Below are 24,485 nucleotides of genomic sequence, written 5' to 3' on the forward strand. Positions count from 1 at the left end.
CACAGTTTATCCTTATATTATTAACTTTTGTATTATTTATTTGTATTACAATTGTAGACGTACTTTTGCCCACCCCTGTACGTATATTCTTTTCTGCATCCATGTCCCTTCTTCTGATTCCCTGATATTCAAGTGTCAATAATGACTTGCCTCTAGGCAGCATTTTCAAAATAAGTACAAATAAACACAAAGTTCTGGGGAAAAAATTAAATGTAAGGGAAAAAGTGCATCATCTTTAGATAAGATTATAATGTATTACAATTCATTACTTAAAAAAACAGTTGACCCTTACCACGGGTTTGAAAGCACAGGTCCACTTATATATGCAGATTTTTTTTTCAATAAAAACTATAAATGTATTTTCCTTATGATTTTCTTAACATTTTTTCTCTAGCTTACTTTATCATAAGAACACAATATGCAACAGATATAACATACAAAATATGTGTTAACCGACCATTTGTGTAATTGATAAGGCTCCCATCAGCAGTAGGCTCTCAGTAGTTACGTTTTGGGGGAGTCAGAATATACTCAGATTTTGACTGCATGGGTGGTCGGTGCCCCACCCCCCGCATTGTTCAAGCATCAACTGCAATTTGAAAATCAGTCAAAATTACTCTAGGAAATCCTGTGCATTGTCTACAACATGCAATCGTTTTCCCTTTCTTGGCTGGACACCTTGCAGTGGCCTGGATGTGCCAACACACCCTGCACGCTGTGCTGACTCAGCGGAGACGCTTCCAGAGAGGGGCTCTGATGGCAGCAGAGCCATGTCCTAGGTCTCCCCGACCGAACTGCAGGACCCCCCGCCCCGGCTCCTCCGCTTCCTCTGCTCCGAGTCTGTGTGTTCTCACACCCTCTCTCTTGTACTGAGCATACAGTGCGCACTTCCAAGGCCTGGGGTCCATGTGGGCACAATTAGTATTTACCAAGCACTTCGTTTATTGTTGTGATAATTATGATTTAGAACCAGCATTAGTGATCAGGGAATGCATATCTGCTGATCCAAGCCCCACCCCCCGACCCTCATCTGGTGGACAGTTGTCATACGCCATTGGCAAAGTCCTCAAGTTTTGTTTCTAGGCCTCCAACTTTAAAATCTTCTTCTCAGTCTCAGGCGTGGCTCCCCTGGTTAAAGCATGCCCCCTTTTCCTTGGAAACACGCGTTCAAGTGACGTTCTGGAATAACCGGTATCGTGCAGCCATCCCAGCAATGCAAGTGTTTATGTCCTTTTGTGTTTGTCACGGATGCCGTCCTTGCGTGTGTCTTCCTGTGGTCATGGATGCAGATTACATGCTTGTTTCCAGCGAATTGCTGCTTCCACTTTTCTGTTTCTTTCTCTCCACATGCGCACACACACATCCTTTTTACTTGCTCTGACTGCAGTAGAGAGGGTGCTTTCCTCCCGGTACCTGATCCTTCCTCTTCGGTATCTAAACACCACCTTGAGCGAGAGGCAGTCCCCATTTCTACCTGCGGAGTAAGAGCCTTGTGCTTCAGGTTCCCTCTCTGCAGCGGGTCTGATGAGGTCATGTGTTTGGAAATGGGAGGCGCCAGCTGAGCATCTTTGACCATTTGTGGGGCCTGTTTCAGTAACACAGTCATGCTGGAATGGCCCCCCTGGCCACGCTTGCTCCCAAGACAGAGAAGACGAAGAGGATGATAAAAAAGTCACTGAGGCTGGACCAACCGTACACTTTGCAAATGTCCTTGGTTTCAAATGACCGTCATTCACCTCCTCTCTGAACTATTGAGAATTGTTCTTATAGTTTTCAAAAATATCTCTGGAGCTAAGGCCTCATTTTTGGAGATATTTTGCACTTGTTTTTTTTAATGGCCATTTGAATAAGTCACTCAAGAGGATAAACCAGGGGTCCTCAAACTGCGGCCCGCGGGCCACATGCGGCCGCCGAAAACATTTCTCCGGCCCGCCGGGTGTTTTTGCTGCCGCTGTGTGCATAGGAATTTGTTCATAGTTTTTTTTTAAACTATAGTTTGCCCCTCCAACGGTCTGAGGGACCGTGAACTGGCCCCCTGTTTAAAAAGTTTGAGGACCCCTGGAATAAACCATCCACCAGGGTTGGTGGCTGGCAGTTACTTGTACATGAAGAAGTGGAAGCTTTTGACATTGGAGCAGGGTTGACTCATACAACATCCACTTTTACGTAGTTCCAAGTGGTTGAAAGTCATCAGGAGGGGCAAATTCTATGGTCAGCTTAAAAATGTAAATACACTGATTCCACCTTGGAAGTAACTTTTACTTGGAATCAAGATGGTGCTATTTTGGAAAAATCTGCCTGCCTTTGTTTGTTTGTTTTTTAAAGAAGGAGCACTGCATTACTCAGTATGATGATTACTTTTGCCAGAAGACGGAACTGTTGCTCACCCGAATAGGGGACCCTGCCTTGCGGGTACCAGGCACCATTTCTGTGCCCTGCTGCTGGGCTGGGGTACTTCAGCGCCTCCAGGAATTGTACTTCACCCTGGGCATCCACGAAGGAAACCCTACACTTTCCCTTCCCTTGTTCAGTCTGAGATTCAAAAATTATATGACTTACTCATTTGTGACTTGGCCAAAAATAACAGTGAAAAGAAATGGGTCTGAACTGATAATGAGGAAAAACAAGACTCTGTTCTTAACAGTTCAATGGACGAGGGAAAGAAAGAGGCGTTTCTGGAAACAATGGCAGGATGACCTCCAACGCTAGGTGCCCTGAACTTGAAAACTGCTCGACTTGACCCAGCCCAGGAGTAATTCCTCTTGGATCCAGGCGTATTGACATTGGAATGACCGAAGGGAAATCATGTCTAATGGTTTTTCGTGAAACGACCATTGTGAGCCCTGAGGGTGGATCATTTGCTTCTCTCTTGCGGACACCCATGGGCCCCATCAGAGCATGCCCGGCGTTAGCGCCGAGAGGGTGAAGTGGGTGCTGGGCGTCCCCCAGGACCCGGTGGCTTCGGGCTTTGCCCTGTGTTCCTCGGAAGGGCCGGTGGCCAAGGTCCTCCGCTGGCGGGGTTTGTTTTGGCGCCGTTGCATTCATGATGTTATCCAAACCAGCCTCAAAGGAGGCCAGTGGGCTGAATCCTGGGGAATGATCAATGAGTGTCTCACAATGAAAAGTTCAAATTGGTGCCTGTAATTTTTTAGGGGAGGGGTTTATACACCTTCCACGTCACCTGCTCCTTTATTAAGCTGTGGAATGGTGATTCTAGTAGCGCAGCTTCAGGTTTACAAGCGACTTCATGGCTTAGTTGAACATTTAAAAAGTGGAGACAGTTTATGAAGGATAAAGTACACAGTCTTTGGAGCCAGAGGGTTTGAAGTTCGAGGGCAGTGTTAGCTCTGCCTTCGCCAGCTGTGGGGCCCCAGGCACATGTAAGTCCTTGGTGTCCGTGGCTGCCAAGCGGGTATGAGTCCTTGCAGGTATCTTCTGAGCAAGTGCAGGAGGCCCTGACTCTGAGGACTTATGCCCATGAACCGGCCACAGGGGGAGAACCATTGTGCCCTGGACACGGTTCTGAGCCGCCTGGGAAGAAAGCTGGAGCCCCGGTGACCTTCTCTCCCTTCCTCTTCCCTAGATGATTTCTCAGGATTGGAGACAGACACGGCCACACCCACGGAAGAGGCCTACGTTGTCTATGATGCAGGTACTAACTGGTTTTAAGCACATTATTTGGGTAATTTCTTTCCTGGTGGGAGGACCTTATTTTAATCCCTAAGTGGATGTTCTGAATTGCAGTTTCCTTCAGAACCCTGGGGTGGGAGCCGGGCTTAGGGAAGGTGGCTGTACCCCACACTTCCAAGTTACCCCCAGTGCATATCTGAGTCAAAGAAAGCGTGTGCGTGATTGAAAATACAGCTTCCAAACAGGTTCCCTCTGCTCCCCACCCCTCCCTTCCAGCCTCTCCTTCCTCCAGAAATTCTCAGCTGCCCTGTCTGAGCCTCCCCCTCCTCCGCTCTTCGTAAAACTGACCAAGATCTCAGCTTCCTCTCTGGGCTCTTCACATTCTTCCCTGTTCTCTCTTTTTCTAATTCCATGGCAAATGCAATGCTACGGATGTGTTGATTTTTTAAATCATAGAATCTTTTCAAGTAAGGGTAAGCGTATAAAATTAAGAGTACAAAACGCCTTGGGTAGCATCTGGAACTGTTTCTCAATGAATGGTCACAGTGGTGTTATACTTACGACCCTGCGACTCGTTGGAGAAATTCATGTCGGCATCCTGTCCCCACCCGGGCGGCGGCCTTTGACACTCAGAGGTCCTCACTTTTGCCCTTCGCCTTGCCTGCTATTAGCCATCGCTCCAATGGTCTGAAATCACAAATGTGGGAGCAGTGTCTCCTCTGCTGCAGTCACAATACAGTTTGATGCAGTGGTTGAATCTTGCAAACAAAAATGAACTTAAAAGAAAACATCAATGTCAGAAAGCAGAGGAAGGTTTCTTAGCACCTTTGCAAACACTGTGCAGCTTCCCTTTACCTTTGAGCAGCTGAAAGGGGAGCAGTTTTATTTTCTTTTTTAAATATTAAAAGATTATTTCTCTCAGTGGAATTAATCCCACCTCCTCCTCAGAAAAAAAGCCAAAGATGATAAGTAGAAAACAATCAAGTTTATTTTCTGATGGGAATCTGTTATGCTCTAGAAGGGGAACTGATTTAGGTAGAGACTGGCCTTGGACAAGGACCAGGACCGTGCTAAACTGGATGAATTCTAAGGCTCTCTCAGTTTTGATTTAAAAACTTCATTTTTTTCTGGTCAGATGTGGTTCTTTTTTCCCGTCCTCTCTTTTCTCTGCAGCTGCTTTTCTGAGGGGACTGAAATGGGGAAAATACTGTTTTATTAGAAATAAATTATGTTTGGGCATGGCATTTATCGTGGGGTGTGTGCGTGCACGCTTTAATCTAGAGTGTGGTCTTAGAAAGTCTCTTTTGGCTGCAAACAGCGCTCCTTTGCAGGGAGTGCCCAGTTACAGAACCTTCATCCTGTTTCAGATTATGAACTTGAGACCTCCAGGCCACCGGCCTCCACCAGGCCCCCCACCACGGCTGCCACGCCCGCCGTCATCCCAGCAGAAGGCACCATTAGCTCCTTCCCCGAGGAAGAGTTCGACCTGGCTGGGAAGAAGAGATTTGTTGGTAAATAGACCTTTCTTAACCAGAGGAACGGGGCTTTAGCTTGGGCCCTTTGAAGACGCGCATAGCCGGTCCCCTGGCCTGGCCGAGGAGGTCCATGTGGAGCAGAAACTTTCCCAGAGTGAAGTTTCCACTTGGGGCGACCAGCGAGTCACTCCTGTTGCGACCACAGGGACTCTCTGCAGACAGCAGGAGAGGGGCGCATGCGGGGACTTGGAATTGGACAGAGTAGAGATGGGCTGATCTGTGCGGCCTGAGAGTAAGGGACACGTAGGGAGTATCAGGTCGGGAACATGAGTATTTTTGTCGCGGCCAGTGTCCGAGACGGGACTTCCTCGGGGCTCGCAGAGATGAGCACTGACCGACTGATGGTAGCCCAGAGCCAGGTCTTTCCTCTGAGTCACTGCCTCTCTCTCTCATTAGCCTTGAGGCCTTGGGACCCATGAATTTATCCTCCTCCTTTTTGGCAGCTACGGAGACAGTTTTGAGAGGAAACTGTTTTGCTAAACTGTGTTCCACTCCCTTTGGGAGTCTTCTTTTCCCATGTCCTTAATGAACTTCACTAACGAGGCACTTAGATTAATATCTTAGTAGAAAAAAATAATATATGACTAAGTAGACTGGCAACAGCTTAAACTAATATCACACTCTTTTGTTTCCAAAACAAATGCTCTGCTATAAGCAGAGAAGAGCTCTTGCCAGCCAAGATGTAGTTCTGAGTGTCTCAACGACACGCACTTGAAGAGTGAGGGTAATTAATGTGAGGCGGCATTCCTGCGGGAGGTGCCGATGCTGGCCCGTGGCATGCAGCAGCCGGCTGAATTCACCAGATCCGACTCTCTAGTTGCACGCCGGACTCGGAACTCCTGCCAGCGCTGTTATCAGCTGTCCCAGAGAACTACGCTGAAGACGGAGAGGCTGCCGTTGTCTGGCTGTTTCTGTGTGTCCGTAATCTATACAGCATAGATTGCTCTCCAAAACTTCCAGATGAGATCCATGGACAAGCCCTGAAGGCCCAATTTTATACAAACTATTGGAAATAGAGGAGCTAAAAACTGCCTTTGGTCGGAATGGCCACTGAGAATGAGCAGCCGCACCAAAAGATGCAATGGAACACTTAGAAAGTACTAGAGCCCTGGCCCATTTGGCTCAGTGGATAGAGGACTGGCCCTTGGACTAAAGGGTGCCGGGTTTGATGCTGGTCAAGGGTCCATACCTCTGATGCAGGCTTGATCCCTGGCCCTGGTCGGGTGCATGCGAGAGGCAACCAATCGATGTGGCTCTCTCACGTAGATGCCTCTCTCTGTCTCTCCCCCTCCCTCCCACTCTCTTTAAAAATCAATGGGAAAATGTACTCAGGTGGGGATGAACAAAAGAAGAAGTGCTAGAATGAGAGCACTCTGGAGCCTTATGTGTATAACGCTCGGCCCGGTGTCCCTGGCGTTTCCAACTTCTCACAGAGCGCGCATCTCAAACAGCTGTGGGCTGGAGGGAGAGCCTCCTGTTGGGGCCCTTCTTTCCCGGGCCCCCCTCAGTGTCAACAGACTCAGCAGGGCATGGGACATCAGTCCAAGTCCTGCCTTATTCCTGGTGCCCTTGTGCCCACTGAGGTTAGTGTAGAAAAACCTTGAACCTGTTCATAAATGTGGGTAGCTATTATTGTGCTGAGCAGAGTGTTGTAGAAGGCTGTTCAGGCCTGGCCTTTGCAGACATTCCAGATGGGGATGGGGGTCACAGAAGCCCTAGAGAAGGCCTCCCAGGACTGATGCCAGAGGCTGTATATCTTGAACAGTGTATATTCCTTTCTGGTCCCAAGACTGTCTAGGGCAGCCGTGGGCAAACTACGGCCCGCGGGCCGGATCTGGCCCGTTTGAAATGAATAAAACTGAAAAAAAAAAAAAAAAAAAAGACCGTACCCTTTTATGTAATGACTAGGGGCCCGGTGCACGAAATTCGTGCACTGGGTAGGTGGGGGGGGGGGAGTGTCCCTCAGCCCAGCCTGCCCCCTCTCACATACTGGGAGCCCTCAGGCGTTGACCCCCATCACCCTCCGATCGCCTGATCGGCCCCTTGCCCAGGCCTGACGCCTCCACCAGAGGTGTCAGGCTTGGACAAGGGACCCCCATCTCCCCCCGATCACTGGGCCCCACCCAGGCCTGAGGCCTCTGGCCCAGGAATCATGCCCGGGCAGGGGACTCCCATCTCCCTCTGATCGCTTGCTCCACCCCCCGCCCAAGCCTGACGCCTCTGACCCAGGCTTCAGGCCTGGGCAAGGGGACCATCATATCCCCCCAATCCCCGGCTGCGCCCCCCCACCCAGGCCTGATGCCTCAGCCAGAGGAGTTGACCCTCATCACCCTCCGATCACCAATCACCGGATCGGCCCCTTGACCAGGCCTGAGGCCTCCGGCAGAGGTGTCAGGCCTGGGCAGGGGACCCCCAGCTCCCCGCGGTTGCAGGCTCCACCCCTGCCCAGGCCTAACGCCTCTGGCCTAGGCGTCCGGCCCAGGCAGCAGGGACCTGCAGTGGCAGCGGGGGGCGCCGCGATCGTGGGCTTCGCTTTAGGCCCAGGCAAGGGACCCCTAGCTCCTGGGACTGCCAGCTTCGACCGTGCCCAGCTCCCATCGCTGGCTCCACCCCTACTTCCTGCTATCACTGGCCAGGGTGGCAAAGGCGCCTGATTCTCCGATCATGGCTGGGGGGGCAGGGAAAAGGCGGCCCCAGGGCCGCCTTTGCCCTGCCCCCCAGCTCTTAGCTCCCCCCCTGGGTTTCCGATCACTGTCAGTGGCAGGGGGCTTCTTCCTGCTTTCCCTTTCGCCTCCCTGCATTGTGCCTACATATGCAAATTAGCCGCCATCTTGTTGGCAGTTAACTGCCAATCTTAGTTGGCAGTTAACTGCCAATCTTAGTTGGCAGTTAATTTGCATATAGCCCTGATTAGCCAATGAAAAAGGTATCGCCGTACGCCAATTACCATTTTTCTCTTTTATTAATGTAGATGTTTACTTTGAATTTATATTAGTTCACACAAACACTCCATCCATGCTTTTGTTCTGGCCCTCCGGTCCAGTTTAAGAACCCATTGTGGCCCTCGAGTCAAAAAGTTTGCCCACCCCTGGTCTAGGGAATGAATTTTGTTCTGGGCCTGATTCACACTTTTCCAAATGTTTGGGCATAGGAATGGTAAAATGCTGCAGATCTAACTTATGTTAAATGAATTGCAGTTGGGGATCTTTCATAGTCATCAATGTTCATGGGGCAATAGCATCTTTTGAAACCACGAGATTAACAGATATAAATGGGTGGGTCCATTAAGGAGAGCTAGGGATGTGCTTCTGGGTTTGCTATGAGGGCCGATGACCTTGGAACCTCTGTCTAGCATGGAGAGACTGAACGATTGGTCTGCTCCATGGAGCAGACCTTATGTTTCTGCCTCCAGAGAAAGCCTTCAGCAACCTGACTGGGTGTCTGTTCTTTTACAGCTCCTTATGTGACGTATCTAAGTAAAGACCCATCCGCCCCTTGCTCTCTGACCGATGCTCTGGATCACTTCCAAGTGGAGAGCCTGGATGAAATTATTCCGACTGACATGAGGAAGAATGACCTGCCTCCGCAGCACGTGCCCCGCAATATCACCATTGTTGCTATGGAAGGCTGCCACTCATTTGTCATTGTGGACTGGGACAAAGCCACTCCGGGAGATGTGGTAACAGGTGTGTCCAAGGCAGATGTTCAGAGTTCCCATCAACATGTAGGTGGGACATACAGATAATAACGGATGGACAGATGAGGATGAGTATATGGAAGGATGGATGGATGGATACATGGATACATGCATGGATGGACTGGATAGATGGATGAGATGGATGTATGGATACATGAGTGGATTGGATGAATGGATGAGTAGGTGCATGGGTGGACTGAATGGATAAATGCAGATGTCTTCTTTCAAAAGGATGAAATATACGCAGGTAGGGAAGTCCTGTGGGGCAGTATGAAGAGCACTAGATGGAAGTCAGAAGTCCAGAATCCTAGTCCAAGCTAGATTTGCATGACCTTGAGCTACCTACTTCATCTCCCTGGACATTTGTTTCCTCTTATGCAAAATATTGTTACATCTTTTGCATTCTGTAATCCTGCAAAATGGCCAGGGAGTCCAGGTAGCCACTTGTAAGATTAGATCCTACAGTATGATGGATGATGAAGAGCTCCTACTGTGTGCGACCTTGTGACTCTGCCTCTTCCACTTTCCATGCCTGCTGGGTGCTTCCAGATCAGTCTTAGTGCTTCTGAATTGCTCATGTGGGAACTGGATGTGATGGAAAAAGGCCCAGGCATCTTGAGCCTCCTAGATACTTGGCTTATGAGAGGATCATAAGTTCATCTGACTCTGCCAAGGATATATTTGAGGAGAAATATATTGAAATAAGTTTTTACCGAAGATAATTGATATTTTCTTTGAAGAGACCCTTCCTTTGTGAATGATTTCTTCTGAGCCTGCAAGTTGTGTAAGAGGAAGGGATATGTATGTGTGTGTGTCTTGGGCTAGATGGGTGATGGTGGTATAGTTTGACATTATCTGTCACTATTATGCTAATGTAGTTCATCAAAGTCATAGTACTTTTGCTTTATGTCCCTAATATTATCTCTTAAAATGAGAAAAAAAGTATTCAAGAACATCCAAAAAGCAACTTTTCTTATGGAGTTTGCACAGTAGCGCAAAAGCCAGGATAAGGGACACAGGAAGGAACGGCCCCGGTATTGTGCCAGGTGAGGTTGCAGGGCCCAGAGGAGCCATGATGGTGCAGGAGCAAGGAGTTTGAGCCTTAGGTGTAACTAACAGTGCTGGTTACTCCAGTGTGCATGCTGCGTGGGCTGCTGCAGCCAGTATCTGTGAAGTCCAACATGCTTCTGATAGGAAGCAATAAATCAATGGAAGAAGGAAAGCTTGCAGTCAAAACATCCAGAAAATTCTTTTCTTCATTGAATATGGTTTTATGAAGGGCAATTTTGAAAAGCAAGCAAGCAAGCATACAGAAGAATCATTGAAAACCTTACCTTATACTGTTTAGCTTTTGATCTCTTGCACAACAGAGGTACTTAACATAAGTATGCCACTGCTCCCTGAGCCCCGGGGCATTTGAGAAACACAGCTGAAGGATGAGAGTTATCAGTTATCCTTCAGTGATCGCCCCATTTGAGGACCCCAGGGAAGCTCTCCATGTCCACCATGACTAGGTCTCCCTTCACACCCCTGAGAGCACGTGGACAGATCCTTCATAGTTCCAGTCACAGCTGTGTTATTTGGTCTGTCTGTCTGCTCTACTGCTCCCTGAGTCCTCAGCACTTAGTATAGTGTCTGAGAATAGTGGACATGCAATAAATATCTGTTAAATGAATTAATGAATGAACTTGAACAAGATACTTAGCCCTCCTCCACGGGTTACACCTTTTGCGGGGCGTGGTTCCTTCACGCTCACTGGGTTCTTCCTTCTTCCCACATGCAGGCTACTTGGTTTACAGCGCATCCTACGAAGACTTCATCAGGAACAAGTGGTCCACCCAGGCTTCGACGGTCACTCATTTGCCCATTGAGAACCTGAAGCCAAACACAAGGTAGGGCATGGCAGTCACTGCAAAACCAAACAATGAGACCCGTGGACACAGTGACAGGTATCCTTGGGCTGCAAAGGAAAAAACCCAACCAAAATGTTTTTATGATTTCCTTTGCATCCTCTTTAGTTCCCATAGCATATCCATGGACACTTAGATAGGACAGGTAGTTTCCTTGGAAGAAGTTACTGTGGTTACTGGAATTGTTAGTCTGTTGTGTGGACATTTTGTTCCTTGGTTTCCAGAGACTCAACACTGCCTACCACTGGGTAAGCAAAGATGTTCTGTATTGAAAAGGAAGTGATCCTTTTATCATCACCCGTGTGGCGGCGTTAGACGGCACACCCTCCACATGTGACATCAATGGAGCAGCCATTGCTAAACGTTTTAATTCACTGGTACTCAAACTCTATGATGTAGAAGTTTAGATCATTCCAGGAATTAAAATAGGTTACAACCACGTCTTTCTACACCGGGCAAGTGCTGGCTGGGCAGAGGGCCATCTGGGAGCCAGAGTTTACAGCCTCAATGTGAAAAATGCAAGATGTATTCCCAGGGTACAAAGCGGGGGAGTATGCATTTCTGCTTCTATACGATCTGGTTTTGAAGGTGATGACCGTCAGGAAAGCTTCCCTGGTGGGTGAACATGGTGAAGCACGAGCACGGATGGCCGAGCAGTGGTGTGCCTGCAAACCAGCTCTCTGGGGAGAGACAGCGCTCCCTGGTGCGTGGTGTTGGCCAGTGCTCCCACCAGGGCCAGTGGTTTTCATGCCTAAAAATCGGTTTAAGACGCCATTAACCAGGAGAAGGAGGGTGGGGCAAGGCCAGGTTGTTCCAGGCAGAAAGTTTGCTCAAAAAGACGATGCGTTCTAGGTAGGAAAGGAGGCCAATAAGGCAGGAGGGGTGAGAAGGCTGGAGGCTAGACGCTGGTCCCAGAGGGCCTGCGGAGCCCCTGGAGGCCTCTGTCCTACTGTCCACCCACGGTCAGCTGCCTGGTGGACAGACCGGAACAGCAGCTGCTATTGTGGCCTCCCCAGGGTGCCTTCCCAGCCATTCATTCTGATGGGGAGTGCTGCCCAGGATGCGAGCACCGTGCCTTCTCCCACACGGGTTTCTGAACAGCTGCCAGACTCTCCGGGCCAGGGAAATGCTGTGATGGGAGGATGCTTTTCCCCTGCATGACCCTAAGGAGGAGGAAGAGAAGTGGGGGACTAGCAACTCTGGGGGTCTCCCTTTAGGAGACCAATGCTTCCCCCATGGAGTCCGGGTTTTCCCACCTCATCGCTGTCCCCAGGCTTCCCAGACGCCACCCTCAGGGTCCCCCAAATCGGAGACACAAGAAGCCATGGATGCAGAGGAGCCAGAGTGTAAACGCAGCTGTGGCTCTTCATCGCCGAGTCTTGGGTTTGACTTCGCGTGGGCATATCACCCAGCTCTGCCAGCTCACTTTCCGGAGCGCGCGTTTTAATCCACAAAGTCCGATGATTTGTCACTGTGGAGTCGATTCAAAAGCAGGGCCAAAGCCTATGTAAGGCGGCAAGGCGGGGATCGCACCTGCTACTTGGGCAAGGCAGACACTCTTCAGAGTATGAATGTATATTTCAGCTCATAGCAAAAGCTTCATGTGTTTTTTGAAAATAGGAGCTTCACTTTCTTCATAATTCCAGGTTGCTTTTCAGCGCAGTGTATTTAATTTACGTGGACACAGTAGGTGAAGTTCAAGTGGAAGCATGTCTTTGGTGTTGGGCCACATGGCTTTGCAGAGGATGGAATGATGATGCGCCGGAACGGTGGGTCTGGAGATGCTGATGTGTCAGAGGGAGACCCGTTGATGCAACAGAATCACTAAACTAGCTCCCCTTCAGGGACTGGCGTCTCCTCTGTGCACAGCTGAGCGCGGAGCTTGGGGGAGGGGCATCAGGCGGCTCCGGTGGTGGCTCGAGAAACAGTAAGGAGGAATGTCCCCTGTAGCCTCAGAATGTGCCATCCCTTGGGTGACATCCTGTAGTTCCCTTGGGCTTTCATTTCCTTTTTCTTGAGGAAAAATGAAAGTATCTGTAAAGTTTGACCAGAATCACAACAGCCAGACCCACCACTTGGCCAGCTGCAGTTTCGCCTTAGATTCCTCCGCAGCCACCCACGGAAGCGCACGCCGCTGGGAAAGCGTGAACTGCTGAGCAGCGTGACATCTGGAGACGTGTGTTCTCAATTGTGCATCTTTTTCTCAAATGAGACTTAGAAAGGATTCTCCCCTTAATGAGACGTGAATGACTTTCTTAAAAGGCTTCAAAGAAGACTAATTTTACTGGGTGGCTTCATCAGCTCAGCCATTTCGACCAGCTCTGTTTCATCAGACACAAAATCACGTCCTGTCTGTAACTGTGAGGCCGAGGGCTCCTTGGTGATCACAGATGCTCGGAAGCGTGGCGCCAGGACAGCCTTTGCTCTCCGCATGTCAGTAACTCACCTTTAAAACCCAGTGCCTTTTCATCAGCGCATGTAATCTGTGCACCTGACGAAGAATTCTGGAACGAAGTGTGACTCCTCTGGTCAGAGCCACAGGGAAAGGCTCGCCATGAACTCTCCAAAGCGGTGCAGAGCCACACTCGCAGGATGTACCCCTTCCTCGCCTGCAGTAGCCCAGGAGGGCACGGGGGAGGGACACACAGAGCTTCACAGAGACGGAGTGAGGACTAGGTGGTGCTGGGCCCCAGTCTCTCCAGCTACCGCTTTCATCCTGTAGCTCCCAAGAGAGCAAAGCAAGATGTCCCGGGACTCTCACCCCCGGGGGCCTAGCAGCCTCCCTCCAGGTGGACGAGCCGATGTGCTTGCTGCCCATTCTCTGTTCCAAGACCGAGGAGAATCCTCGAGAAGTTCTCCAGGCCTGCTTCCCATCCCTTCCTGGACTCGCTCCTCTCTCCTGGAGGCGCAGAAGCTCGAAACTCTTCTAAGGCTTCCGAGCCAACCACAGCGCTTGTCATGCAACCAGAACACGTTGGCTGCCTCTGGACTCCGCCTCTGGACCAATTCTCCCTCTCTGCCCGCGGTCATGGCGGGCCACACAGCCTGCTCTTCCACGCGGAGCCCAGCGGCGCCCTCCAGGGCCCGGCCCTCCGGCTGGGCCCGAGCAGGACAAGAGGAGGTTCCTCCCAGGGCCCAGTTTCACGGCAGAACCACCGGGTGCCCTAAGGGACACACTCTCTCAGCGACACCCCGTCTGCTCCCAGTGGCCACAGGTCTATGCTGTTCATTGTATTATTTTGAAAAGTTATTAGAAAATGAGAAAGTTCAGAGAACAATGAAGAAATAGCAGGGATGTGTGCATTAGTAAAAACAAAAAAAAATAGGACTCAAAGTCTGCCACAGAGTAAGGAGTTGGGAAGTCTGTCTTATTACAGAAGTTAAACAAGGGTCTCTCTCAGCAAGCGTTTTCTTCCCATTTCAGGTATTATTTTAAAGTTCAAGCCAAGAACCCTCAGGGCTATGGACCCATCAGCCCATCGGTCTCATTTGTCACGGAGTCAGGTACGGCTGCCTTCACTTCTCATTTCTCCCTTTTCTCAAAAACAAATAATTTGGAATAATGACTGCAATAGAATAAAAACTGGAAAATTAGAATCCTAACTTTTCTATTTACTGGATTCATATTGGCTATTGCTTTATTAAATAAACATCACTTTCTGCTAGGTTAAAACTTGGACAATAATATTCAAAGTAGTCTTTTTTGGAACTGCCTGGAAAATGGAAAGGTCAGATTCCAGTGAAAGGGGGGATCTAGTTCTCAGCCATGCAGGAAAGGTAGTCTGAATCTCTCAGCAAAAGATTTCGTGGCAGAGGTGATTTTTTCATTGCAAACAGCTGAAGAGCATAACTAGCCTGCGGCCTGAGAGGCAGCTGCTTCTAACAATGAGTTACATCTCTAAGATGCTTATTTAATTGTTTAAGATTTTTCTTTTCTTTTTTAAAAATATATTTGTATTGATTTCAGAGAGGAAGAGAGAGAAATAGAGAGAAACATGAATGATGAGAGGGAATCATTGATCCGCTGCCTCCTGCTTACTGCATCAAAACATGGAGAAGAAAATGAAATCTTTCTGAGAATATGCTCTATACTGGAAATGTAGGCAAAGGACCGCAACAGCATTTTCACCTATTTCATCTAAGAAGTGTGTTTCTCATTAGTAATCAAGAAGAAGCCATTATCAGTAGTTAATGTGCTAACGTAGGGAATGTGTCTATATTTATGGCTACATTTCCTAAAAAGAAAATGGACTTTTGGCAACTTTCAGGATCAACATGATAAAAATCTATAAGAAGAAAACCAAATTATTCACATTTAAGCATCTATCAAGAGCCTGATGTCTGAAATCTGAGGGTAGGAAGGCACATGTGTAGCTCACTCTCGTTTATTACTCAGCAGCATTCCTTGCACGGCGGCTGCACCGCAGTGAGCTTCTCCACTCACCTGCTGGCAGACATTGGGCTGTTTCTGCTTTTTGACTATGAAACATAAAGCTGCTGTGAGCATTCATATATAAAAGTGTTTTCCGGGACATGTTTTAATTTCTCTTGGGTAAGATCTCAAGGCCACAAAGGGTGGATTGTACAGTAGGTGCATGTTTACCTTTTTAAGAAACCACCAACCTGTTTTCCCAAGATGGACACGTTTTAAAACATAATGAGTATTTCATTTCATTATTTTGTGGTGCCCAGTGTCAAAGTATTCAGAGACCCACAACTTCTATAAAAATAATGAAGTATTTCTCAAAAGGAAGTGCTCAGAAAATAAAAACTAACAAAAATGTTGGCCTTTGACAAAGAAACCGTATATTTTTTCTTTGCTACTCCAGTTGGGTTAGCCCTCTCGGTTATAATACACATGTAAGTCCTGGCATGGTTGTGAAATGTGATAATGGAGTCATTTTTTTTTTTCATTCTACAGACAACCCTCTGCTTGTTGTGAGGCCACCAGGTAAGTCTGTCTTCTTGATAAACTCCATATTTGAGCAATCATGTTGAACACTGACTATGAGATTGTTACAATTACAAGTGCTGGACCATTTTTGCATTTTTATAATATTAGGACAACATTGGTGGTTTCTTTACTCCCTTCATCCTAATCCAGGGAAAAGTGATCTGGGAATTTTTTAATAGCAGCCAACATCGATAAAAAACCATTATGGGTGGCCAAGCTCTCTGAGAATAGATAAGTTTATTTTCATTCAAACCCCTTTGAATATTTTAAATATTTGAAAAGGTAGCAAAATGCATTAAGTGTATAACAAAATTTTACTTTGTTTTTAAATAACCTGAGAAAGCTCTATTGCTCAAGTTCAGGATGGGTCTTCTGAGTGACGAGAACAGTAGGAGTCTAGGCAGAGGGACCTGGTGGGGGGTAGGATGGCATGCCTTGCAAGATCAACTTGGCCTCTATAGCTTATTTCCCATAATGCCTTTTTCTTGCTCTGAGAATCTCTACACTATGTTTGAGTAAAAGGAACTCCACAGCTGTGTTTCAGTCCTAAGAAGGCAAAGGAAAGAGAAAGAGGATGCCCACTGGGAGGTGGGAAAGCTTTGCTCAGGGAAGCCTTGAGAAAGAAGGCCCAGCAAATAAGTCAGATCTCTGGTACTTGTGCGAGAATAAACACTGGAGCGCCATGCCCTGGTGTGTTTTTGTTGTCAAGGCGGTGAGCCCATCTGGATCCCATTTGCTTTCAAACACAACCCTGACTACACGGACTGCCACGGCCGGCAGTATGTGAAGCGCACGTGGTACAGAAAGTTTGTGGGCGTCATTCTCTGTAACTCACTGCGGTACAAGATCTACCTCAGTGACAACCTGAAAGGTAGGTCTTTGAGGCTGGTTGGCTGTGGGAAGGTAGGAAGAATTTTTATTTTATGAGCTACTCACTTGACATAGCAGGTGTGTGAGGATATATTTAGGTTTAGCTCAAATACAAACCAGCTTGGCAGGCTCTGTTTTAGGGTGATTCGTTCCTACACTGGCACCCAGAAAGATACATGTTTTAAATCTACCTTTTAGGAATTCTGACAAAATTCTGTCATAAATTTAAAGGCCAGTTTTTGCTGTTAACGCAATAACACGTATGAGTATAAGCTGGAAGTATTGAGGAAAACACTCCCTTCGTTTCCTGCTACTTTACAGAGAAAAAGACACAGATGGTAAAACATGCATTATCAGTACCATCTTTTCCAAATAAAAATTACATCGTCTTCATCATGGGTAGGGAGTAAAACAAAGGATAACACGCACTTTGACCTACTAACATTCCAAAATGCCATTTGACCCAGCTGGCTTTGCCTCATTCACCTACGCAAATTTTTTTAAATTTATTTTTTGTTTTTGTTTTTGAGTTTTTCCCTTTATTTTTATTGTTGACACTATTACAGATGTCCCCTTTCCCACCCTTTGCCTGCCTCCACCCAGACCCCAAATTTTTTTTATTTCAAAATTTGCACAATTTTTAGTAAATACATTTTTCAATTTTTCCCCAGCTGCTCTATATTTTATTATGGGTTTTTTTGTTGTTGTTTGTTTTTTCTTGCTAGTGGCATCATGTCAAGATAATGTCAAAACAAAATCTCCCTTACAGTCCTCCACGCTGGCAGTTTCTCAGTGTGTATGCCTCTCCTGACACTCACTGTCTGTGTCTGTCTGCCCTTCTCCTCCTGTGATTCGGAATTCCTAGGAGAGGTGCACAGACTGCAGCATCCCAGGGTTGAGAAAAACAACTTTGTCCTACTGTGCAGCAGTGTTTCAGCACCATGGACAGTGCCTCATGCCACTGACACACACTCTACTTGTTATAAATGAAAATGGGTTCTATTTTTATAGGTCTTTGTACCTTTCACAATGCAGCCTCTAGACTAGATTAGTTTCATCTGTTCTTTTTTTTAAAAAAAACCAACGATTAAAAAAGTATACCATTTATAGTCTGAAACTGCCTGTAATGGTTTCCAGTTAGTGAACACTTGTTAAGTATTTAGCATATATGATCTCTGACACCTTAAACACTTATGGGTTGGCACCATTATCACCAAGTTTCAAACATGGAAAGTATGACACTCAGAGCTGAGTAATGTACCCACTTCAAATAGTCTCCAAAGCCCAGGCAGACTCCTAAACCATCTGTGGCACTTTTTGAACAGTCACTGACTTATCTTATTCCTCCATGAAGACACATTCTACAGCATCGGAGACAGCTGGGGAAGAGGTGAAGACCATTGCCAATTTGTGGATTCACACCTGGATGGGAGAACGGGGCCTCACTCCTACATAGAGGCCCTCCCTAGCATTCAAGGTAATGAGAACACAGACCCGGCATATTCCACTGGGGGTGAGAGAGGAGGACTGATATGGAGAGAAAGTTCACCGTGGCCCTGGCTTTGGTGTACCGCTTGATGACAGGTTGTTGGTAGCATTATAGCTCATGACAATCAAACATTAACAAAATACACCTACTGTGTGCTGGAGTTGGGTAAGCCTAGGGAAAGAAGAGCTCAATGGAATATAAGACCTCATCCCTACTCTCAGGAAGATGGTCCATGACCAGAAAGAGAAGCTAAGTATCTGAAAGGCAACTAACAGGTACAACTTAAACTGTAGATAGTGACAGAGTTATGTCACATGGTCGTCCTGTTGTCAGGCGATTGAGCAGATTACAGCCACTGTCTGAGTATGAGGGAGGCCGGCCATCGGACACTGTTGGGGAAGGTTTTCGGAAGAGACAGAGTCAAAAAGAGGCCTAGACACACACAGAGTGGAGGGCCTTTGTGGGGAGAATGGCAGGAACAGTAAGGAAGAGAAAAATAAACAAGTGCAAACCAACCGTGACCTGCTTCAGGAGACAGTGTATCAGCTATTTGATGATGGCTGTTGTAAGGTGGGAACTAGTGTATTCACCTCAAGTGTGAACACCCTGCAATATGTTACTTACTCCCCCAACAAACAAACAATCAGAACTGAACGAAGTCCAGCTCTTTTCCCCATTATGCACTCAGTTCTCAACAATCTGGCATTTTCAAGACATGAGATGTTTTCTGATCCATCGACATTTTTAGCTCGGGGAAGAAAATGGTACAAAATTATTCATTTTCAAAGAAGTAAAATACAATAAAATACATAAAACAATAAAATAAGTGTATTAGGGTTCTCCAGAAAAACAAAACCAGTGCAGGGTGGGGGGATGGGGGGAGGGAGAGAAAAAGGGAGAGAGGTGCTTATTTCAAGGAATTGCCTCATATGATGGTAGAGGCTGGCAAGCCCGGAATCTGCGGGGGCCAGCAGGCTGGAGACCCGGGAGAGTCTGTTTCCGTGTGAGTCGCTGGCAGAACACTGTCCTCTTTACGGGAAGAAAGTTTCTTTAGGGCCTTTAACTGATTGGATGTGGCCCACTCACCATATGAAGGGTAACCTATTTTACTCAAAGTCTTGCGATTTAAATGTTAATCTCATCTAAAACACACATTCACAGAAAGACCTGAATAATAGTTGACCAAATATCTGGGTCCCATAGCCTAGCCAAATTGAATACAGAAAATTAACCATCAAAATAAATATTAAATATAGGGTGTCCCAACAAATGTATACGCACACTTTGAATAATTATAAAGGCAGTGTTTATTAAAATACATCCCATTTTCAAAATTGAGCTATCCGCTGTTAAAACATGTACACATTTTGGGGAGACACCCTATATACAGGTATAAGTGCTTTTCCAAAGTCACCTTACTAACATTGACAAGTGTGGTTGAAAGAGGTTTGTTACCAATATCAGGACTCCTTTATTGCTCTTATCACTTAGGAAACCTCATGGATTTTAGGAACGCTGTGCCGGGAACAGGGATAAAGACCAAATACATATTTATTACTATAAATGGCAGCATCACAGACACATTTCTCTCCTCTTTTTCCTTTTCCCGTTCCAGGCTACTATCGCCAGTATCGCCAGGAGCCTGTCCGCTTTGGCAACATTGGCTTTGGGACCCCCTATTACTATGTGGGCTGGTATGAGTGTGGCGTCTCCATCCCAGGGAAGTGGTAACCACAGGACGAGCTGCGGAAAGCTCGCCCTGCCCGGCCCCCGGGACTAACTCGCACTGAGGGCTGAGCAGGAAAAGGAAGATGGCGCCTGTCCCAAGACCCTCTGCCCCGTGTCAGCAAGGCCACAAGGTGGACACTGGATATTTGGGGCATCTTCAGTCTGGACTCAGCCCCACTTCCTGGCCTGGACCACACACGGGATTCAATGTTGTTGTTAAGTTTGCTTCTCCACACGTTTTGCTTATAACAGCACATCCCAGAGACAACCAAAGCACACAGCTACCAGGGATGCCCACTGATTCAGGGTGATTTTCACACTTCTTAGGCACAATATCCAGACCATCGGTATCTCCGGAGAACAGCAGAAGCTGGCTTCATGGGATGCTACACGCTCTCTTTTTTCACCGGACTCCTCCCAAACTAGCTGACGTTATGCCCCTGGCCTCTTTCTCTGCAGGAGAACTGAATTACTCAAATCCTCACCCCAGGAAATATATCCTGCTTAAGATTTATCCATGGACTCACCCACTGCTAGACCAAATGTATCAAATCTTGGTCAATCTCATTTTGATATATATATGTATATATGCATATACATATCCACACTTGTCTGCAAGAACGTTGATTAAAATCGCTAAATTTGTACCTATTTGCTAGAGAAACGTGTGTGGGACTTTTGGGAGCAAAGGTGCCGTTTTCGAACATCTTACTGAAGTGTCCAGAGCATGCGTTCTCAGCAGAGGAAAGCCACTCCTCCTTCCTGTGCGTGCTGCTGAGCTGTGGGTGGCGCGGGTACTGCCGCAGGGTGGCAGACTCATTGCAGACGGAGTGCCTTCGGTCTCCCACGCCCATGTGGAAACTCGCGGCTGTCTCTATGGGGACAGACCTAGCATGTTTGCAGATTAAGAGTTTAGGTCCGGAATGATTCGAAAATCCAGTCTTAAAGAAACCCCTTTCCCTCTCCTGCCCATCTCAGTGTCTACTTCTTGAAATAAAGCACCGTACCCCTCTTCGCCGCAGCACACGTGAGTTTATTTAAAACACCGTGTCCGGTCCACGGGCCTGGCTCCTTTGTGTCCTCCGGCAGCTCTGCGCAGTGGTTTGTCTCAGACAGGTTTACACGTACGAAAAGCAGGGCTGGAGGTGGATCCGTTTCTGGGCCCACTGGCGTTTCCCTCATATGAACGATGTGACGTGGGATGCAGTCCAGGCTCCTGGAGCCAACCAGTGCAGGCCGGCGCTGTGTTGAGGGGACACCTGGTGTATTGTGTAGGTGTGAAGGTAGAACTTACAAGCAAACAAGTAACTTTGCAGGCCGCTGCATTGGGGCTGTGATAAAGGACACTTCCCTCAGCTCCCACCATCCCCTTTGCACAGTAAACAACAGTAGAGACAGTGTGAGCAGGCAGACAGCTGGGAGAATAGAGAATTCCTTAGGAGGGCAGATCAGACGCCCCGCTCACGTGCTACTCGCATGTTCATTTGCAAAATAGCATAATGCTCTCCAGGTCCATCCATGCTGTTGCAAATGGTAGGAGTTCCTTTTTACAGCAGCGTAGTATTCCATGGTGTAGATGTACCATAGTGTTTTAATCCACTCTTCTGCTGATGGGCACTTAGGCTGTTTCCAAATCTTAGCTACTGTAAATTGTGCTGCTGTGAACATAGGAATGCATATATCCTTTCTGTTTGGTGTTTCTAGTTTCTTGGGATATATTCCTAGAAGTGGGATCACTGGGTCAAATGGGAGTTCCACTTTTAGTTTTTTGAGGAAACTCCATACTGTTCTCCACAGTGGCTGCACCAGTCTGCATTCCTACCAGCAGTGCACGAGGGTTCCTTTTTCTCCGCATCCTCTCCAGCACTTGTCGTTTGTTGATTTGTTGATGATAGCCATTCTGACAGGTGTGAGATGGTACCTCATTGTCATTTTGATTTTCACCTCTTGGATGATTAGTGACTTTGAGCATGTTTTCATATGTCTCTTGGCCTTCTGTATGTCCTGTTTTGAAAAGTGTCTATTTAGGTCCTTTGCCCATTTTTTGATTGGGTTGTTTATCTTCCTTTTGTTAAGTTGTATGAGTTCCCTGTAAATGTTGGAGGTTAAACCCTTATTGGAGATAACATTAGCAAATATGTTCTCCAGTGCAGTGACAGAAATCTTTAAGTAGCTTTTGGGGCTCTTGTACATGAAAGGGGGATTTTTTAAAAAGAAGGATGTCTAAAATCACCTTATATTTTACTCTTATTAACACTTAAACAAACTTCTTTCAATAAAGATAAGGTCTTTCAGTATAAGTGAATTTTTCTAATAAGCAGGTAGCTGGCTTTGGCACCCACCAGCTGGCCATCACCATTGCTGTCGGAGGGAGAGAGGCTCCAGGCTGAGGCCCCTGGGAGAGCCTGCAGTTTGCAATTTCCTGAGTGTTCCCTTGGGTATGAATCATTCATTAGCCATCATTAGAATCATTCATTAGCGCTCAAGCAGGCGTGCTGGGCTGTCCCACAGCCGCCTGGTCGCGGCCTCCTCTGGGAGAGATGGGGATCCGGTCAGCAGAGGAGCAGGTGCCTCTTCCCTTCGCGATCCACACTCTTCATAACCACACGGCATGTGCCCTGCTCCTTTCACACACTAAGGGCTTCCTGCTCACTCCTCAGAAGCACATGGAATCCCCTGGCGTTCACTCAACAATGAACACCAAGCCCCGTGATACTGGAGGCTGTATTTCATTATAGAAACCTGCACTTTTATTAGAAAGAAGTGTTTGTGCCCTGGCCGGTGTGCTCAGTGGTCAGAGCATCAGCCTGCGCACTAAAGGGTTGTGGGTTTGATTCCTGTCAAGGGCACGTTCCTGGGTTGCAGATTTCTGGTCCCCGATGGGGGTACGTGTGGGAGGTAACCAATAGATGTGTCTCTCTCACATCGATGTGTTTTTTCTCTCTCTTCTCCCCACTCTCCCTCCCTTCCACTCTCAAAAAAAGAAAAGAAAGAAATGGAAAAAATATCCTCAGTTGAGGATTAACAACAACAAAAAAGTGTTTGCAAGTTTTGATGGAAATTACTACAAACCCCAGATGATAGAGCAGCCAAAACAAAAACACCGGCTCTGAGCCAAGGTGGTACGATTACCAAAATTCTGTCCAAACGTGGTTACGTCACAGTTCACATGAGTGCTCTTGGCCACATCCAGCTCCGGGTCCACTCAGGAGGCCACGTTTCAGAACACCATGGGCCTGAAAACCACTTCGTGTCAGGTCAGGAGGACATTAACGGGGCCGTTTTCCTAAAGCCTTTGTCTATTTCAAAGGCTCAAAGAAGCAGCGAGTTTGCCAGCTCTAGAGGCAGAAGTAGCATAGGTGGGGATTCAAGAAAAAGAACACGTGACTCGCACAGCGAGGAGCGAGCCTCCTCGGGAAGCAGGGAGAAGTCCGTCCCTGAGAAGCCTGAGAAGCCTGAAATAGCACGGGAAAGGTCTAAACTGTGTTCACGTGGCCTGCGAGCCCAGAATGGCTTTTCGGAGGGCTGTAAACCAAACAAACAGACAAGCAAAAACTCAGTATTAGTCAACAGAAACCATATGTGGTTCACAGGCCTGAAATATTTACCATCTCACCCTGTAAGAAAAAGTTTGCACAGCCTTAGGTTAGAGTTTCCCTGGGTTTAAAGACGGTTTAAGCAAAGTCCTAGTTAAAAGCTATCACATCACATAGGACTTCATAGATGTTTGTTTTCCTCGTACTTGAGTTATGTTTGGAAATTGATGGATATGCTCAGGATAAAAAAGTCGAGGAATTCAGTGTGTGTGTGTGGGGGGGGGGGGGCGCGCAGGGGAGGATTCAAAGGTGGGTCTGAAAGCTCTGTATGGGAACTAGTCCTGCTCTAGAAAACGTTCGAGATTCATGCGGGGGGGCGGGGGGAATGCTCAGAGCTCCCTGGCACCACGTGTCCAGTCTAGCTCAGCACCTGTGGGCTCCGACGCAGACTGAGGGGATGTGGGGGGCGTGGACACAGCACGTGGGCATGTTTGGAAGCAACGGCAGGCTCTCTTCGTGGCCCAGCATTTCTCCACCCTTCCTCGACTTCCACAGCTGTCAGTGGCCTCCGTGCCAGGCAGTGTGCGGACATGTGCACCTCAGCGTACACAGTCTACACTAAAACAGCACTGGAGAAGCTGGGCTGGTTTGAAAGCTTGGGGGATGATACCTACGTGATGGGCTTTTTGTGTGTGTTTGTTGCTCTGGGTGCTGACATCTCTGCTGTTCTAGCTTCATCGAAGCCCAGCTGCTCGGAGACTTGGTAAATTCCGTTCACAGCATTTCTGGGTTGCCTCGCTGTATCGGAAATATTTGTTTGGTGACCACAGCTTCGTTCTGTTTTTGATGCTGAATTGGAAAATGCTGTTTGTCCTTTGGGAATGTTCTAGTTAATGAGGAACAGATGGTGGTCTGAGTGGTACAGAACTTGTTGACTAGTCAGAAGATCTTCTTGGTGTACATTTAGGGCTTTCTCTGTAGTAGGGATATTTCTGAAGTAATGTGTAATTAGTGAGTGGAAAATAACTTGTATCCTAGTTCATGGTTCAAATACAAGGTCAATATTATCAATGCATCCATGTATATACTAGTACATCTGTAACAGACAACTTTATTAAGTCCTTCCTAAGTGTCAG

General features: G+C 47.4%; 1 protein-coding gene across 1 annotated transcript in view; it reads left to right on the top strand.

Moving 5' to 3' along the window:
• The window catches only part of FNDC1 (fibronectin type III domain containing 1), a gene marked incomplete at its 5' end in the record, with an annotated part of 71,701 nt that extends 50,868 nt beyond the window's left edge, over positions 1-20,833 (top strand). Inside the window, 9 exons of the mRNA XM_081094456.1 lie at positions 3,584-3,652; positions 4,998-5,141; positions 8,621-8,851; positions 10,646-10,754; positions 14,197-14,276; positions 15,694-15,723; positions 16,436-16,597; positions 17,951-18,073; positions 19,701-20,833. Of these exons, the coding sequence (XP_080950582.1) occupies positions 3,584-3,652; positions 4,998-5,141; positions 8,621-8,851; positions 10,646-10,754; positions 14,197-14,276; positions 15,694-15,723; positions 16,436-16,597; positions 17,951-18,073; positions 19,701-19,816 (1,064 nt within the window). The 3' untranslated portion in view covers positions 19,817-20,833. The remainder of the gene's footprint in view (positions 1-3,583; positions 3,653-4,997; positions 5,142-8,620; positions 8,852-10,645; positions 10,755-14,196; positions 14,277-15,693; positions 15,724-16,435; positions 16,598-17,950; positions 18,074-19,700) is intronic.
• Positions 20,834-24,485: the final 3,652 nt, after the last annotated feature.

The sequence above is a fragment of the Myotis nattereri genome, assembly GCF_964212035.1.
Source record: "Myotis nattereri genome assembly, chromosome: 6".
NCBI classification, from domain to species: Eukaryota; Metazoa; Chordata; class Mammalia; order Chiroptera; family Vespertilionidae; genus Myotis; species Myotis nattereri.